Source organism: Pygocentrus nattereri, chromosome 14 (assembly GCF_015220715.1).
Source record: "Pygocentrus nattereri isolate fPygNat1 chromosome 14, fPygNat1.pri, whole genome shotgun sequence".
Taxonomy (NCBI): domain Eukaryota; kingdom Metazoa; phylum Chordata; class Actinopteri; order Characiformes; family Serrasalmidae; genus Pygocentrus; species Pygocentrus nattereri.
Genome location: NC_051224.1, coordinates 6,293,532 through 6,307,680, shown reverse-complemented (window position 1 = coordinate 6,307,680; position 14,149 = coordinate 6,293,532). Strand labels below are relative to the sequence as shown.

The window sequence follows — 14,149 nt, the reverse complement described above, 5'->3', positions numbered from 1 at the left end:
TAGGGTAAGGATTAGGGTTGGGATAGGTTTTGCTTCGAGGATAAGGATTAGGGTTGGGGGTAGGTTTTGCTTCGAGGATAAGGTTAAAAAAAGGATTAGGGTTGGGATAGGTTTTGCTTCGAGGATAAGGTTAGGGTAAGGATTAGGGTTGGGATAGGTTTTGCTTCGAGGATAAGGTTAAAAAAAGGATTAGGGTTGGGATAGGTTTTGCTTCGAGGATAAGGTTAGGGTAAGGATTAGGGTTGGGATAGGTTTTGCTTCGAGGATAAGGTTAGGGTAAGGATTAGGGTTGGGATAGGTTTTGCTTCAAGGATAAGGTTAGGGTAAGGATTAGGGTTGGGGGTAGGTTTTGCTTTGAGGATAAAGTTAGGGTAAGGATTAGGGTTGGGGGTAGGTTTTGCTTTGAGGATAAGGTTAGTGTAAGGATTAGGGTTGGGATAGGTTTTGCTTTGAGGATAAGGTTAGGGTAAGGATTAGGGTTGGGATAGGTTTTGCTTCGAGGATAAGGTTAGGGTAAGGATTAGGGTTGGGATAGGTTTTGCTTTGAGGATAAGGTTAGGGTAAGGATTAGGGTTGGGGGTAGGTTTTGCTTCGAGGATAAGGTTAGGGTAAGGATTAGGGTTGGGGGTAGGTTTTGCTTCGAGGATAAGGTTAGGGTAAGGATTAGGGTTGGGATAGGTTTTGCTTCAAGGATAAGGTTAGGGTAAGGATTAGGGTTGGGGGTAGGTTTTGCTTTGAGGATAAAGTTAGGGTAAGGATTAGGGTTGGGGGTAGGTTTTGCTTTGAGGATAAGGTTAGTGTAAGGATTAGGGTTGGGATAGGTTTTGCTTCGAGGATAAGGTTAGGGTAAGGATTAGGGTTGGGATAGGTTTTGCTTCGAGGATAAGGTTAGGGTAAGGATTAGGGTTGGGATAGGTTTTGCTTTGAGGATAAGGTTAGGGTAAGGATTAGGGTTGGGGGTAGGTTTTGCTTCGAGGATAAGGTTAGGGTAAGGATTAGGGTTGGGGGTAGGTTTTGCTTCGAGGATGAGGTTAGGGTAAGGATTAGGGTTGGGGGTAGGTTTTGCTTCGAGGATAAGGTTAAAAAAAGGATTAGGGTTGGGATAGGTTTTGCTTCGAGGATAAGGTTAGGGTAAGGATTAGGGTTGGGATAGGTTTTGCTTTGAGGATAAGGTTAGGGTAAGGATTAGGGTTGGGATAGGTTTTGCTTCGAGGATAAGGTTAGGGTAAGGATTAGGGTTGGGGGTAGGTTTTGCTTCGAGGATAAGGTTAGGGTAAGGATTAGGGTTGGGATAGGTTTTGCTTCGAGGAATAAGGTTAGGGTAAGGATTAGGGTTGGGATAGGTTTTGCTTTGAGGATAAGGTTAGGGTAAGGATTAGGGTTGGGGGTAGGTTTTGCTTCGAGGATAAGGTTAGGGTAAGGATTAGGGTTGGGATAGGTTTTGCTTTGAGGATAAGGTTAGGGTAAGGATTAGGGTTGGGGGTAGGTTTTGCTTCGAGGATAAGGTTAGGGTAAGGATTAGGGTTGGGGGTAGGTTTTGCTTCGAGGATAAGGTTAGGGTAAGGATTAGGGTTGGGATAGGTTTTGCTTTGAGGATAAGGTTAGGGTAAGGATTAGGGTTGGGGGTAGGTTTTGCTTCGAGGATAAGGTTAGGGTAAGGATTAGGGTTGGGGGTAGGTTTTGCTTCGAGGATAAGGTTAGGGTAAGGATTAGGGTTAGGGGTAGGTTTTGCTTCGAGGATAAGGTTAGGGTAAGGATTAGGGTTGGGGGTAGGTTTTGCTTCGAGGAGAAGGTTAGGGTAAGGATTAGGGTTGGGGGTAGGTTTTGCTTCGAGGAGAAGGTTAGGGTAAGGATTTTGCCCTATGAAATGGGAAAACTCTTTATTTAAAAAAAATATATATATAAAAAAAAAACATTGCTTCCTTAACAGGCTACTAGCACTGTGCTATAGACGACCTGGCCCATCTTCAGTGAAGGCAGAGGAGGGTAAAGTTCAGCTCCTCACTGCTGGGCTTTAGTTTCATTTAGGGCATCATATGCTTTCAAATAGGTGGTATAAAATAAGTCTGTATTACCACCCACTGCTAATTCTTTGGTGGTACGAAACTGAAGTCAGCTATTCACAGGCTTCATGTTCGAATTTTTCCGTTCCACTTTAAATGGTGCGGCAGTTACATTCTTATGCTTCTGTGGTCATCATGCAGTCATCTTGCCAGTTTTTCTTTTTTTCTCATGACACTTGTTTAAAGTGTGCCTCTGAAAAACCTTATTTTGGAGGGCCATATACCCCTAAAACATCGCCCTACCTATTTGTCTCAAAAATTGGGACAGCCTAACCCTAGATGTGAATGCACAAAACAGAGGGCTAAGGGCTCAGTGGTAGGGGCAAGCGGTGAAATGGGATTAGGCCATAAGTAATGTTTCAACGTCTGGGGGCAGCCCAATCCGCAGCGCCCGGGGTTTAGGTGTCTTGCTCAAGGACACCTTAGTCATATGCTGTCGGCTCTGGGGATCGAACCGGCGACCTTCCGGTCACGAGGCTGGTTCCCTAACCTCCAGCCCATGTCTGCCCCGATAGACTGTAGAGAATTATTTAATTTCAACGGGGTTTTATTATTTTACCATCAATGTAGCATTTCTTGCCTTTATGGTACCACTTTAGACTCACAAACCAATTGCATACATTGTAAATATCACACATGACGCTACTCATCCAGTCTGATCTGTGCATTACAATGAGCGTGAAGACTCGAGTGAGTGATGAACACAGCGAAGGGATGAGGTGTCGGAGGAGAAAGTGAGTCAGAGGGGAGTTAGATCACGTGACGTGATCTAAAAAGAGAAAACTGACAATAAATGCTGTTGAAATATTACTGAATTGTACCTATTTGACTTGACATTCAATTGTTGACTACATAAGATGTTGATATAACTTCTAGGCTACTTCAGTATACAGTACTGAATCATGATGCAAGTTAGGCATGATATTCCAGACCTTCGCTTGAGGAAATTATCTCTTAACTGCATCTTATCGTATTGTTTTTATACAAAAAAGCTTACAAGTCCGCGTCACACTTTATCGTCTTCATTATTTACGAATGGCCACATCATTAGTAGTGAACAAAAATTACACAATGGACAGAAGACTAATATTTATTTCCATAATACTTCAAGCTTATCTATTGTATGAAGGTGTACAGAACACAAAGGCATATATGGAGTGAAAGCACTATATCTGCCTATTCAAAATGTTCTGGAATATTCATGCACATGAGTCCTATAATCAGCTCTGTTACCTTGAGAAGTGAATCAGCTGGTTCTGTCATATAATAATTAGTGATCACTTTGTGGATGCAGCATTCACCTTGAACAAAGTTCACTAGAATACTCCTTTGAAGATGAAATTCCAGGGGTGGTTACATCCTATAGAGTATATCATTGCAGAGACAAGCTTACCTACTTTTCATGAAGGTTCCTAAGTACATGCCCATTTTTTTGTCCTCTGCCTCTGTGTGTGAACGATATTTTGGATTATTACGTTATCTCAGCCTGTGCTTCTTTTTCATAATCTGTCATTTCCTTCCAGCTGCTAGCTGAAGTTCATGTGGTTAATACGAGCATAATTACTCTTTGTGTCAGTCAGTATTAAAATGGAGATTTATGCAGCATTATCTCCAGTCTCCAACTACCTTGTAATTACTGATTCTAGTAGCCTAGTTTTTTGATAGCTGCGTTAAAGGTTTTTTTTTTTAAGAGCCCATGTTAATTTTCCTTACGTTTTATTTTTTTCCCTTTTGTTTCAAAAAAAGTATGTGGACACCTATATAAGCTTGCTAGATATCCCAGTCTAACCCTCATTTGGCCCCTCTTTGTGCCTTGAACATCCTCCCCAGGCTTTGCAGAAGATTGTGGAGTTTATCTATGGGAATTTGTGCCTATTCAGTCAAAAGAGCATTTGTGAGATCAGGTGCTGATGTTGGACTGGAAAAAGCCCTGGCTCACAATCATCATTCCAGTTAATCCTAAATGTGTTCACTGGGGTTAAGATCCAGGCTCTGTACAGGCCAGTGTAACACACCATCCATCAAACCATGTCTTTATGGACTTTAGTGTTGGTAAGTAGCACTCACCAGGCGTCTCATACTCCAGAGATGTTGTTTCCACTGCTCCAGGGTCCAGTGGTGGCACGCTTTACACCACTCCAGCTGGTCCTCAACATTGCACAAAGTGATCAGCTACTTTGCCATGGAAGCCCATTTCATGATGTTCCTGACACTCAGTTCTTGTGCTGATGTTGCTTCCAGAGGCAGTTTGGAATTCTGTAGAGTGATGCAACTGAGTACAGGCGATCTGTGAGGTTGTGTGGTCTACCGTTTTAAGGCTGGGTTGTTGTTTCTCTTAAATGCTTCAATTTCACAGTAAAGGCACCTGCAGTTGACCGGGGCAGATCTAGCAGAGCCGAAATTTCACAAACTAACTGATTATGCTGCCAATGTTCGTCTATGGAGCTTGAATGTCTATGTGCTTGATTTAATACATCAGTTAGCAATGAGAGTGGCTTAACACTTGAACTCAGCAATTAGGAGGGGTGCCCACAAACATTTGACCATATAGTGTGTGATGTTTCTGTAGGTTTACACTTACACCTTAGAATTAATAAGTTAAATTTTCAGGCATATTACGTTGTTGTTACATTACGTTCTTACATACTAACTAGATGTAGGAATTTCTGAGTGATGTGTAGAAATTTGGACCTGGTGATGCTTTTTGGGTGTTGAAGTAGTTTAACAGGCTGGGTTTTAAAAAGTTTTTGTTTTAAGACCAAAATACGACAACGGAGACCCCGGACTGTTGAGCAACTAAAGCTGTACATCAAGCAAGATTGGGAAAGAATTCCACCTACAAAGCTTCAACAATTAGTGTCCTCAGTTCCCAAACACTTACTGAGTGTTGTTAAAAGGAAAGGTGATGTAACACAGTGGTAAACACCCCCTGTCCCAACTTCTTTGGAACGTGTTGCAGGCATCAAATTCAAAATGAGTGAATATTTGCAAAAAACAATAAAGTTGATCCATTTGAACATTAAATATCTTGTCTTTGTAATGTATTCAATTGAATATAGGTTGAAAAGGATTTGCAAATCACCGTATTCTGTTTTTATGTATGTTTTACACAACGTCCCAACTTCATTGGAATTGGGGTTGTATTTAAACTGTGCATGTCACAGGCATAATTTCACGAAGAGCTTTCATAAAAATCACAAAGTAGAAACATTGATCCTTGTGTTAAAGTAGATCTGATACAGCTCTTATTTTGAAGATCACAGACTATTCATGCTATGTGAAAACATGTCCTAGCACTCTGATAGATCCATGTCTATAATTACATATCACAGTAATGGCAAGAGAAGACAGAAAAGCAGAGCTGGTCTGAGGCAATTTGTTAGTGGATATCTCTACAGATAGGCTTGATAAAAGTGTTTTGGTTACATGTTTGTGAGGAATAGTCACAGACTGCTGTTATGTGGCAGTGATTGCGCACTTCCTATGCTAACAAAGCCATGATCAGCAGTGAGTAAACATCATTCAACTATGCAGGCAGAATGCAATTTACATCCTCCAGCTGGTCCCTTTTGCATCCCAGCTCCTAACAAGCTGTCAGTTTCTGCATCAGATTGCTAGCTGCTATTTTTGAACGCCACTTTTATTTGAGACTCAATGGACAGCTCAAAAGCAGAGTAAATGTATGTGTGAGGAAAATGTCTTATTCATGAAGCTGTAGTTTGCTAACCACTGTTCTCAAATAGGAATGTGCTTGTTATGTTTGTTATTATTTTAACTGTGTTAAAAAAGGAACATTCTGTTTACTTGGAGCTCCCATGTTATGTCTTCTCAATTCCAGGTAATTGTGTCTAAGTATGGTGCGCAGTTCCGAGGGAATTCTCAGCATGATGCTCTGGAATTCCTGCTGTGGCTGCTGGACCGCATCCATGAGGACGTCAACTCATCTTCTCCATCCATGAGCAGAACCTGTGGGAAGGTGAGAAGAAAAGTTCACCCGTTTTCAAAACTTCACAAACAAACAATAGCAGTGACTATTACACAATAACTACTCTATTTGAGTAGTCTCAAATAGAGGCATCACTGTTAGTTATACTAGTGATTGAGTAGTCTGCTCATTCCTTAGGCAATTAATTGAGTGACCAGAATTTTGAAAAATGGCCAGACAAAGATAGACATATCTGAACAATAAAAGTCCCCCATAACTTTTCAAAGATTCTGAAGTACTTTACTGGAACATAATTTTGGAAGCCTTATATTATTATATATTATTATATATATATTTTATATAAGCCTTAAAATATTAAAATGCATATAAATGAATTTCAATCAGTTTCTTATTGTAAAAGACATAATTAATGAGCATAATTAAAATGTGCATTACCATAATTCTGTGTACCATCTAATCAATGCCATTTCTTCACGAAGGTCCATTTTAATCAGTGACTTTCATAACTGAGTAATTATGACAACCTAGGTCTCACTAAGTAAAGTAAGCTAAGTTTTGGAAAATCCACTCTACATCTGTTCTTCAACAACCTTAAGCAGCTTGTAGCAGCTCAAGTGTAAGCATATGATTTTCCTGTCCACTCTGAGCTACATCATGATGGTCATCTGCTTTTGTGTACTCTTGAAGCTCCAGACAGGTTTGGGGAACAACCTCAAAGACCATAAATATAATCATCCTTAAATATCCCGGAACAAAATCATTTGAAATGTTTGCTCTGTGAAGCTCAGTAACTTGTTATTTATGTCTCACTTCTAAATTCCACTCTGAGCTACATCATGATGGTCATCTGCTTTTGTGTACTCTTGAAGCTCCAGACAGGTTTGGGGAACAACCTCAAAGACCATAAATATAATCATCCTTAAATATCCCGGAACAAAATCATTTGAAATGTTTGCTCTGTGAAGCTCAGTAACTTGTTATTTATGTCTCACTTCTAAATTCCAAGCATTACATCTTATAACATCACTTCATTCAGTATTTCATTTTACACGACTTATATGGTAAGTACGTGATATTTTTATGTTTAATCTGTCGATGTATTCAACATAGACAGACAATAGACAATTGGAATACCCTCTGTGCTTTTCTGTATGCTTTTACATTCCTTTGTAATGATACAAACATGTCTATGCATTTTTAAACAAGGAACTTGTGAACTCTGTTTACAACAAGTAACATGCTGCATGTGGACGTACATTGATCATAACAAGTATAAATTCTTACGGGCTTATTTCATAGCTCCGGTGAACGGAAATGTTAAAATACTGGTTCTGCTCGTAGCGAATGATTGATTTTTCTGAGGCTTGCTCTGTGTAACAACCCACAAGTTTTAGCACTGAGCTCAGAGCAATCAGAGTATTTCCTGATCATGTCAAGGTTTCGGCCACTGGTTAGGTCCTGGCACCACTTTCACTTGTTCTGTCTCAATGAGATCATTGTGTTGTTACTAGGTCATCGGTCATTGGTTTGATGTTGGTGAATGAAATGAGGTACTGTTTTGACTGGTTAATCAATTCATGTGAAATTAACTTGTATTGCTGCTTACAGTGGCTTAGTTGAATAATTTGCATTGATTTGTTGTTGTTGTTGTTGTTGCTGCTGTTGTTGTTGCTGTTGCTGCTGCTGCTGCTGCTACAAATTTTTGTCCCTAGTCATAAAAACCTATTCATTCTTCTACGTATGGTTGCTTATACTAAGTGTACATTTTTGAGTAGATATTGATTTGTGTGTGTGTGAGAGAGACAGAGAGACAGAGAATGTAAAAAAGACTAACTTAGCTTTCACTCTTGCTCTTGCTATCTCTGAGCCTTTAGGCAATGCTTATGGCTATAGCCAAGCTTTATTACCCCCTGGGTAGTACTTTCATCTCCTCTGTTGACACCCTTTTTGGAGAGCTTAATCTATTATTAAAAGAATGTTTGTTTTTTTTTTTGTTCACCCCTGCTTTTCACTGTGCTATCAGGGCTTCACTCAGAAGGACCATCTAGATGAGATACAGTTTTTTACTTATGGAAGTAATATTTAGGGGTTGAAGGTTTAAACAGAGGTGACATTATTTGTTTTGCACTTCAACCTTGGTTGGGTGAAATGGCAAAAAAAAATAATACCATGATATTTATTGATATGCAATAGGGTCAGACAGGTTCTCTGTTCATCACTACAATGGGTTTGAAATTAAAAGTAATTGAAGTGTAGCCTTTCAGCTTTAATTCAAGGGGTTTAACAAAATATTTCATTAACTGTTTAGGGATTACAGACATTTTTTACATGGTTTCTCCATTTTCACAGGCTCAAAACATAAATGGACCATTGACTGGTAAGTAGATTCATGGTCAGATGTGGCCTGTATCCTCATTATTTCATGACAGATTAAGGAAATAAAAGGTTTGGAATTGATTCCAAGTGTTTAATATGCATTCATTAGCTGGTCATGACAGTTCTTTATATGCAGGCGTGACGGTGCAAGAGAAGGGGCCATCATTAGGCTAAAAAACCAAAACAACCCTAATCAGACAGATAGCAGAAACTTGGAGTGGAGTGGCCAAATCAACAAGTCGCTACATTCTTGAAAAGAAGGAATACACTAGTGACTTCAGCAACACCAAAAGGCCTGGAAGACCACAGAAGATAACTAAAGTGGTTGATTGTAGAATTATTTCTGAGAAAAAACTCTTCACAACATCTAGTCAAGGACATTCTAGAGGAGGTTGGCATATCATTGTTGAAGACAACAATCAAGAGACGCCTACATGAATATAAATAGAGGGTTTACCTCAAGATGCAAACCACTGGTAACACTCGAGAACAGAAAGGCCAGATTAGACTTTTCTAGAAAATGTCTGGAGTTCTGGAGTAAGGTTCTTTGAACAGATTAAAACCAAGATTAACTTCTACCAGAATGATGGGAAGAGAAGAGAGAAGGAAAGGAAGGACTTATGATCCAAAGCATACCACATTGTCTGACAAACATGGTGGAGGTAGTGTTACGGGGCATGTGTGACTGTCAATGGAACTGGGTCACTGCTGTTTATCGAAGATGGAAGTAGCAGGATGAATTCTGAAATTAATAGAGCTTTAATTTCTGCTAAATGATAAGACAGCGCTTCAAAGTACAAATGGATAATGACCCAAAACATACCACAAAAGCAATTCAGAAGCTTCTTAAGGCAAAGAAATTGAATGGTCTAAAATGGCTGAGTCAGTCACCTGGTCACAACTCAACTGAGCATCCTTTTCAGTTAATGAAGACAAAACTGAAGGCAGAAAGACCCACAAACAAGCGGCAACTGAAGACGGCTACAGAGAAGGCTTGGCAAAGCATCTCAAGGGATAAAACTCAGCATTTGGTAATGGATTTCATGGAAATATGAATAGTATTAAAAATAATCCTTATATTTATGATCATATTAGTTTGCCCAGTTACTTTTGAGCCTGTGAAAATGGAGAGACTATGCAAAAGGGCCTGTAAAAATTCTGTAAAATTGTTTGGGAATTATTTTGGTTAAACCCCTTGAATTAAAGCTAAAAAGTCTAGTCTCAGATTTTAACTACTTCGTTTAGTGTTAACAGTAGAATTGTCTGAGTAATCATGTGACCACACAAGCTGAAGAGAACTACTTTTTGTTTTGCAGTGTGAAAAGGACACAGATGGTCAGCCAGGGTATGGATAGTATTTGCAACCATCCCACTCTGTACTGTGCTTTGCTGTGGAAAAATGCTGCAAGTAGTTGGGTGGTGCATTGCGTTGTGGAAGTTGTTGTTGTCATAGATAAAGCTTATGAAGATCTCAGTGAAAATGAGTATATAAATGTCTTGAGTTCTAGTGGAGCGATTTGAACAGTTCTTGTGTGATTTGTTTTCAGTGATAGTATAAGACAGTGGTGAATCATCTCTTTAATAAACTATTACAGTGTGTTCATGACTGAAAATCGTTGTTAGGTAGACTTTGATAGCTTTAATCTTTAATCTTCGGTCGTCTGCCTTCACACGCATATGAACTTGAGTGACATGCCTTAATCCATAGGGTTTAATGTGATGTCAGCCTACCCTTTGCAGCTATAACAGTTTCAAATGTTCTGGGAAGGCTTTCCACGAGGTTCAGGGGGGGTGTTTATGGGAATTTTTAACCATTCTTCCAGAAGCGCATTTATGAGGTCAGACACTGATGTTGGACGAGAAGGCCTAGCTCGCAGTCTCCACTCTACATCCCAAAGGTGTTATGTCGGGTTGAGGTCAGGACTTTGTGGGGGCCAGTCAAGTTCTTCCACACCAAACTGGCTCATCCACGTCTATATGGACCTTGCTTTGTGCACGGGAGCGCAGTCATGTTGGAATAGGAAGGGGCCGTCCCCAAACTGTTCCCACAAAGTTGGGAGAATGAAATTGTCCAAAATCTCTTGGTGCTGAAGAGTTCCTTTCACTGGAACTAAGGGGCCAAGCCCAACTCCTGAAAAACAAGCCTACACCATAATCCCCCCTCCACCAAATTTTACACTTGGCACAATGCAGTCAGAAAAGTACTGTTCTCTTAGCAACCGCCAAACCCAGACCCATCCATTGGATTGCCAGATGGAGAAACGTGATTCATCACTCCAGAGAACACGTTTCTGCTGCTCTAGAGTCCAGTGGCGGCGCTTTACACCACTGGTGTTACGCCACCTTTACACAGTGATGCTTGGATGCAGCTGCTCGGCCATGGAAACCCATTCCATGAAACTCTCTATGCTGTTCTTGAGCTAATTTTAAGGCCACATGAAGATTGGAGGTCTGTGGGGATTGACTCTGCAGAAAGTTGGCGACCTCTGCGCACTATGCCCCTCATAGTCGGTCATTTTACGTGGCTGAGTTGCTGTCGTTCCAAATCGCTTCCACTTTGTTATAATGCCACTGACAGTTGACTGTGGAATATTTAGTAGGGAGGAATTTTCATGACTGGACTTGTTGCACAGGTGGCGTCCGATCACGGTACCACGCTGGAATTCTCTGAGCTCCTGAGAGCGACCCATTCTTTCACTAATGTCTGTAGAAGCAGTTTGCAGGCCTAGGGGCTTGGTTTTATACACCTGTGGCCATGGAAGTGATCTTTAAGCAAATATATGTTCAGTAAGTCTTGGCATTTCTATTATTACTGTAGCCTAACAGATGATTAATCATTAAACTTGATATATATTTGCACTGATAAAAGACAAATCAGCTGTTGTTTTATTTTGGCCCTGCATGCACACCTGCATAGTGCCTAATACAGTTCCAGAGTATAAACCCACACTCTCTCTGTGATAACAGTGTAAATGCTTTGCTTTTTTGTCTGCTCTGTTTTATTCATTACATATCAGTGAGAATATCTTACATATTTAATGTAGGTCGTAGAGCTTAGGTAAGTGCACTGCTGTTCAGGCGCAAGAGTTTACCATGAGTGGAATGACCACCTAATATCAGGTTAAGAAAAGACTTCATGAAGCTCTTGTGGTCATGTTATGGAAGTTTAGAGCTTCTTGCCTTTTATCATCGGGTATGTGGCCTAGATAGTTTTGAATACCCCCTAAAGTCCATTTGAGCATTCCTGTTTGACACCACGTTGGGGAATTCCAGGCATCACTGCAGTTTGAAAAGTGTGTGTGTGTGTGTGTGTGTGTGTGTGTGTGTGTGTGTGTGTGTATTAAGCTCTTTGTGGGGACCAAATATTGGAAATGATGGGAAATGCTTTTGTTTACAACAAAAATTGCATGCGTTCATTTTTTAAAATGTGTAAGCACAAAGATTTCTTTTTCCCCAGGTTGGGGATTAGCATAACTGATACAGAAGTCATGGAAATCCACAAAATAATAATAATAAATTTTTATTTAAAAGCACCTTTCAAGAAACCCAAGGACACTGTACAATAGATAATAAAAGAAGAAAAAAGGTAGATGAAAAGTAAGATCATATACATACATACATACATACATACATACATACATACATACATACATACATAAACACATACATAACCATAAACACAAACACATAATATCAATCATATGCTAGTTTAAAAAGATGAGTTTTGAGTCGGGATTTAAAAAAGGAAGGAATATTAAGTTGTGTATGTGAAGGCCGAAACATTTTGTTAAATAATTGGTGTCAAATCATGGAGTGGTAAAGAAATGTACATTTTTCCTTTGTAGCAGAAACCACAAAAGATAACTTCATGACAGCTAGCTTAGTCACGGTGCAGGTCAGTCTGGGGCCATGACTGATTCTCAGTGAAAAGATAATGTTTCCAGCGTGTTTCACTGGGGACAGGAAAGAATATAATTTATTTGTACAGCAGTTGTTGTTGGTAGGTTAAAAGTACAAGCTTTGTACTGTTAAAAATAAAAGAGTAACATAAAAGTGAACAACAAAGAGCCAATATACTTAGCTTAATTGTTTTAGCTCAGTGAAGGCTTAAAATTCTCTAACACTTGCATACATATACAAGTGCACGTGGAGGACTTTACTCAAGCAAGAAAATCTATTGTGACAGTTGTCTCTAATGTGTAGCCAGCCCCGTGTGGAGCGAGCTGCGCAGGGGAGTGTGTGTAGACACCAGCATTTCCATGCATCTCATTTTTATCAGCATGAAAACATGTGGGCTGATAGGGCAGCGCTTGGTACTGCAAGAATAATCCCAGCACTCCCACAGCCCTGTACCTTCTAATGGGATTTGTTCACGCGGGAGTATCCCTACCGCTTAGCTTTCGTCCTTCATGTCTTCCGCTCTTTCCTTCTTTTATTCAATGGCGTTCCTTGCCATGCTTCATGCTTCCTTGCCAATGCCAAGATGTTTCCTTAGAACTCGACCCCCCTTGGAGTAGAGCACATGACTGTCAAGTGAAAAGGGAAAAAATGGGGTCTTTGGACTGATGATAATCTCTGAAGCCCCTCCTGCAGTGCTCCACACTGTTGGGCAGAGCTACTGTATTGACTGTACGTGAAGTTCTGTAGCTTCAAGGTCACAGTCCCAATGTTTTTGTAGCCTTTTTTTTGTTGGGTGTGGTTATACAGTTAATGCTAAGGGCAAAAAGATTTGGTTAACATGTAGTTTCCCTAAAGAAGCCTTTCTCAACACTTCTATGACCCCAGTATCAAGTATTCTTTGCTTCAGCACACCTGATCCAACACACAAAGGGCTTGATCATAAACTGATGACTATAGTTGAAAACTACTGCCCTGAAGCAGTTTGTTGGGTAAAAAAGCTATAAAATCAAGTTACTGAAGAGAACAGTTGGACAGGTTTTCTCCTATACAGACTAAAACATTCTTAGGTGTCAGTCTCTATGATATTGAAGGAAATTGCTGCACTTTAGGTTTTGTGTATCAGTTAAAATACATTAATAAGGTTGGCCCCAAACAGTATTTTGTTATTTACAAATAAGTACCCAAATACTCATTCTCAAAATCACTGTTAAAAACAATAATATTTACATTGTACAACCCCTGTCCAAAAAACCTGGGATGCTGTTCAGAAATAGAAATAGAATGCAATGATGTGCAAGTCATGTAAACCATATTTTTAAAGGAAAATACTACAAAGACTATCAAATGTTGAAACTGAAAAATGTTATTGTTTTTTGGGTCCTTCATGATGCCATTGGCCCTTTTCCTGCATCTGGAGGTGTAAATGTCCATGGTAGTGGGAAGGCTGACTCCAACAGTCCTCTGTGCAGCCTTCACCACCCTCTGCAGAGCTTTTGTCGTCTTAACTTTCTTGGGACGTGTTGGCATCAAATTCAAAATGGGCATATCTTATACAAGAAAACCTTGTATCTCCATTTTTGACGTTTTTCAGTTTTTAATATAATTTGAAAATGCCTGTTGGTCTTTACGTTGTGTGTAAAGTTCATGATGAATGGACCAAAATAAATGGTGCAAAATTGCTTGGAAAGATGTCTGTTTCCATTCACTTACTTTTAGATTAAAAGTAAAGTAGGTTTTTTTCTTTCTCCTGTTAAGTTACTATTTTGGAGAAACGAGGTTTTCTTCCGACAACAGCGATATATTTTTCATAAAATAATAAAATGTCTCAGTTTCAACATTTGATATGTCTTTGTACTATTTTCAC

General features: G+C 39.7%; 1 protein-coding gene across 1 annotated transcript in view; it reads left to right on the top strand.

Annotated features, from left to right (window-relative positions):
- usp43b (ubiquitin specific peptidase 43b) overlaps window positions 1–14,149 on the top strand; it is a 154,896-nt gene that overhangs the window by 13,842 nt on the left and 126,905 nt on the right. Inside the window, exon 2 of the mRNA XM_017705676.2 lies at window positions 5,902–6,039. Within this exon, the coding sequence (XP_017561165.1) occupies window positions 5,902–6,039 (138 nt within the window). The remainder of the gene's footprint in view (window positions 1–5,901; window positions 6,040–14,149) is intronic.